The sequence below is a fragment of the Salvia miltiorrhiza genome, unplaced genomic scaffold (genome assembly GCF_028751815.1).
Source record: "Salvia miltiorrhiza cultivar Shanhuang (shh) unplaced genomic scaffold, IMPLAD_Smil_shh original_scaffold_284:::fragment_2:::debris, whole genome shotgun sequence".
NCBI classification, from domain to species: domain Eukaryota; kingdom Viridiplantae; phylum Streptophyta; class Magnoliopsida; order Lamiales; family Lamiaceae; genus Salvia; species Salvia miltiorrhiza.
Window position 1 is genome coordinate 1 of NW_026651519.1, and position 4,651 is coordinate 4,651.

A 4,651-nucleotide genomic window follows, 5' to 3' on the forward strand; every position below is an offset into this window, starting at 1 on the left:
TAACATTAGTTGTAAATTCAAGTTTTGAATGAACTCACAACTAGAAATATTGTTAGTCGTGAATTCAAACTTTAAAACTTAAATTCACGACTAGCATTATTTCTAGTTGTGAATTTAGTTGTGAATTCATCAAACTGATTGTGAATTATAGTTTTAAAATTCGAATTCACAACCAACATTAGCGATTCAATTGTGAATTCATCGAGCTATTTGTGAATTCATAGATTTGGTTTTGAATTCAAGAACATTATTAAGTTGTGAATTTATAAATTTGATCGTAAATTCAAGAACATTAATTAATTAATAGAGATGGTTTTTTTTTTTTTTTTTTGCAAATCATCTATTCACAAAATAGCAATAATTCAATTCATCTAGAGATTATGGAGAGAGGCTTTCTTTATTTACATTAGGAATATGGTGATAAAATTGCGAAATTGAGTAAAGTTCGGACATTAAATTAAAATTGCTAATTTATTTACCTCCACCAAACTAGCTGTGCTTCCACGTAATTATCCGAGGTACAACACTTTTAAAGCAGCCTGGGCCGCCAAACGAAAAGCACGAAGTTTCTGTTCTAACAGTTTGCATCACCAAGAAAATTATAGAAGAACGGAATACACTAAAATATTTGCCGTGCATCCAATTCTCTCTGTGCGATACGGAAAAAAATCATATCAGGTTCGCTTTCAGAGAGAGAGAGAGACGAGAGGAGAGATAGAGATTAAGGATGAGTAATTTTTTATTTTAATTTTAGGGGCAGTTTAATTATTTATAAAAAATAGTAATTTTTAAAATTTTATTTGAGTGAGTAAATTTTAAGTTTACTACTATAAGAAATAGGTTAGTTTGATATATTGACTCCAAAAATAATGAAATCCACAAAAAGTATATCACTTAGGGGTGGACCGGTATAGTATGCCGAAATTTTTCACCATATCGTATACCGTACCATAAATTGCAGTATGAGAATTTTCATACCGTTGTCGTACCGGATCCTTCGGTATGAACTTTTCTCATGTCGATGTCATATCGATAGTGCGGTATACCATACCGAAAGTCGGTATACCGTAAAATACGGTATACTTAAATTATTAGTATATTGTTTCACGCCTACATTTATCAAAATATTACGGTATACCGTGTATTTGTGCATACCAAAATTTCATTAAACAAATATAAATAACATTCTAACAAGTCTAGAATTATATATGTGCGTATATATGTAATTTATTTCAATCGGTACGGTATACCGATTATTTTGATATATATCGGTAATGCGGTATATTACTGAAACAACGGTATATATCGCGGTATCGATATATATCGGTATACCGCGGTATGAAGAAAATTGATACCGTTTTCGTACCAAAAATTTTTGGTCCGATACAATATAATACTGAAAATTATGGTATTACCAAAATTTCGATATTTTTTCGAAACAGTAAGTACGGTATATCGATTATTCTAAATGTTGGTCCACCCCTAATATCACCAAATCCATCTTGCAAAAAAGATAACGGGAACATTAGAAAACACAAAATGAAGACTATTATAAAATGCAAACGTACCGTACGTACGTTTTATGTATTATTACTCCAACTCTAGTCTTTTCTTTTCTTTTCTTTTTTTAAAAAGATGATTAATAATAATTCTTCATTTAACCCTCCATTTATTAATTAGAGAAAAAGCATCTTCCTCTAACTCTAGCTTGTTGCTTTGTGTATTCGTATGGTAATTGGTACCCTTGTTTTGGATTGTTAGTTAATTTTCTACTTGGACAATTTTAATCTTATAATACAACTTATTCACGCGCTCCTCTTCTGCTTGTATATCGAGTAAGATGAGATTTATCTCCTAATCTAAATAAACATGAGGTAAACAGCTAGAGAAACATTCCTAACTTGGGATTGTATAGCTTCAAATCTGTTGCGTTCCTTTACACACAAACACTAGCTAGTTAAGCAAACCAATCTAATAATCAACAGTGGAACGTCAACTCTATACACAACCTAATTTCCAGTATTTGAAAGATTACACACTCAAATAATAAAATTGAAGCATCAAGTGGTTGATCCTTCGGCCATGGCAATGCACACTCTCAAACTTAAAAATCCCAAGTAGATTAGCATTAGGCCCGCCCCCAACAGCCTATTAGGCCGCATATCATTCCGTGGCAACACAACCACTGCCCAAACAAGCCCCAGGCTAAGAAAACCCAGAGTCAAGTACAGACTGCTATCCTCCGGCACCACATACGACCCTGGTTTCTCCGACCATGCTCCGATGAGCAACGACACCCCCAGCCCCACCAGGATGTTGAACATCGGCCCTGCATAGCACCCGGACATAGCTACCTGCACCCCATGCCCCCCGTTCAGAGCTATCGCCACATTCGACATCAGGTCACCCATCGAGTTTCCCCATGCCAAGATGGTCAGCCCCAGCAGCGACGCCTTGATCCTCATGATCACACCCAGCCCCACCAGCAACGCCACGAGCTCATTCGCTATCATGTAGAACCACACAATGCTCATCAAGAAACCCCCCACAACCCATGGGAGCAAGAACTTGGTAGGTGGGTGATCAGCTCTGGTAAATATAAGCGCGAGGAGCCCTAGCGTGGCGCCAACTACAACACCGGTGAGATACAGAGCCTCGTTTGCTATAAAGCCTAGTGCATTGGCAGAGCTCCAGAGGAAGGCTACCAAGATGGGAGCAAAGAAAGCGCTAGCAACAGCACATGTCTTCGACCACCTCCCCTCCTCAACAATGGGGATTGTCAGCCTTCTAGGGATTGCCAACGGCATCTCTAGCAACGAGTACAGACCGGACCAGGAGAACCACGCTTCTGCACCCGTAGCATCCCCCTCCTCCTCATTCCAGCCCCACACAACTTTCCCACCCTCGTCATCACTTGCTTTTCCCGCCTCGTTGGAGTAAATTGCAACGTTTGAAGTCCACATCCAATGCGGAAGCTTTGATTTCTGAAGAAACGGCACAGCATCATCAGCAGATTCAAGCAGGGGATGCTCAATGTCAATGTCCTCCTCTGCATTCCCACAAAGTGGCAACAAAGGCCTCCCACCACCATCCAAACCCAACATCCTGTCACGCTTCTTCCTAAACATCTCGCTTGCAGCAATACAGACTGCGTAAACCACATATATCAATGCAAACGTTATAGCTCCTCCAAGGCTCACCTCACCCACAGCCAAGATAGCGCAAAGTGACACAATGGCAATGAGGAAGAAGCCCACATCCCTCAAGAAACACTTCCTATCAATCTGTATATTCTTATCAGCCACACACAACGACACGGTCCCAACGACAATGCAGGTGACAAAAACAGCCCCCCCTAACACACTATTCAGCCCCACATCGCCCGAATCCTGGCCTGCAAAAGAAGCAATGCTAGCAAACACATCGGGAGCCCCGTTCCCCAGCGGGAGCAGAGTGACCCCTGCAACCGTAGGGGGCAATTTCAACAAACACGAAAGCATTTCTAAACAACAACAGAAATAATCAGCTGCAGTATTCCCCAACAGATAGAACAGTGCAAGTAACCAAATCCCCAAAACTGCATATCCCAAAGGCTTAACTTTTTCGCAATCGCAGTAAAAGAAAACCAGGTAATTGAGAAACCCTCCAGAATTACAGTCTGGATTGGCTCTCAAATACTCGCATTCGTTACTAAATCCACTATGTTCATAAATTTCGGTGCAAATTGTTGGATTTTTGCTCGACTGCAGATTCTTACTCTGCATGATCGGATCAATAATCGATGAATTAGCACCATGCCCAAGATAATCATTACTCAAGCCTGTCTTCTGGTGATAATTCAACGAGGGCTTCTCTGAGAATGGATTGTGAACAACCCCATCATTGTACACGATGAAAACAAGCAAGACCAATACGCAGAGCCCATTGAAACTTCCGCGAAATTTCGAGCGCTTACGACAAGAAATACGAGATAGAAATTCCATTGTCGAAGCCCCACAATTAGACTGATAAAATTAGAAGGTAGCGATCGCTAAATTTCAAAAATCTCAACGAATACTAACTAAGGGTGAATGAAAAAGACTGGAGTTTCAATCGAAATTCCCCATAAGACAAGCGAACCCAGATAACAACAACGCGAAATTTAGATATTAATCAGAGTTTTACAGCTAGATGATGGAATGGTATGTGAAAGCTGAAGCAGTAAGAATAGAGAGATAAAGGGGGAAATTAAGGATTTCAAGGTTAGAAAGAGTAGGAGAGTTCAGCAGATTATTCAACGAATCTCTGTAATAAACGACAAGAACTAGCATTGAAATTTTGGTTGCATTATTGCATATGATATGATATGTAGTACTACTTTTAATTTGTAGGAAACAAATTAAAATGATTAAAGGACGCGTTATTTCTGTTGATTAACGAAGAAGAAAACAAGAGCGCGTAACCGCAAATGGACAGCGGGTATCGTATTACAGAAGTCTTTATCTCGGAAAGGGACTGATGATGGGCTAAATCCTATTCCATACATTTCGGAAATTGGAATCAGAATTTCTTTTTCATTTAGAAATTGGAACCAGACTTAATAATTTCCTTAACATGCAGAACTATTTTTCTTATTTAGAATACTCACCCAAAAATTTAAATTCGGAGATAA

At 39.1% G+C, this 4,651-nt stretch overlaps 1 protein-coding gene across 1 annotated transcript; it reads right to left on the bottom strand.

The window, feature by feature from the left end:
• Positions 1-1,883: 1,883 nt before the first annotated feature.
• On the bottom strand, positions 1,884-4,380 carry LOC131003882 (cation/calcium exchanger 4-like). Its single transcript, XM_057930453.1, has one exon. The coding sequence runs from the start codon at positions 3,981-3,983 to the stop codon at positions 2,061-2,063; it is 1,923 nt and encodes a 640-aa protein (XP_057786436.1). The 5' UTR covers positions 3,984-4,380; the 3' UTR covers positions 1,884-2,060.
• Positions 4,381-4,651: the final 271 nt, after the last annotated feature.

What these genes read in the sequence shown, in the direction of transcription:
- LOC131003882 (XM_057930453.1), bottom strand. Translation starts at nt 3,983, where the DNA reads ATGGAATTTCTATCTCGTATTTCTTGTCGTAAGCGCTCGAAATTTCGC.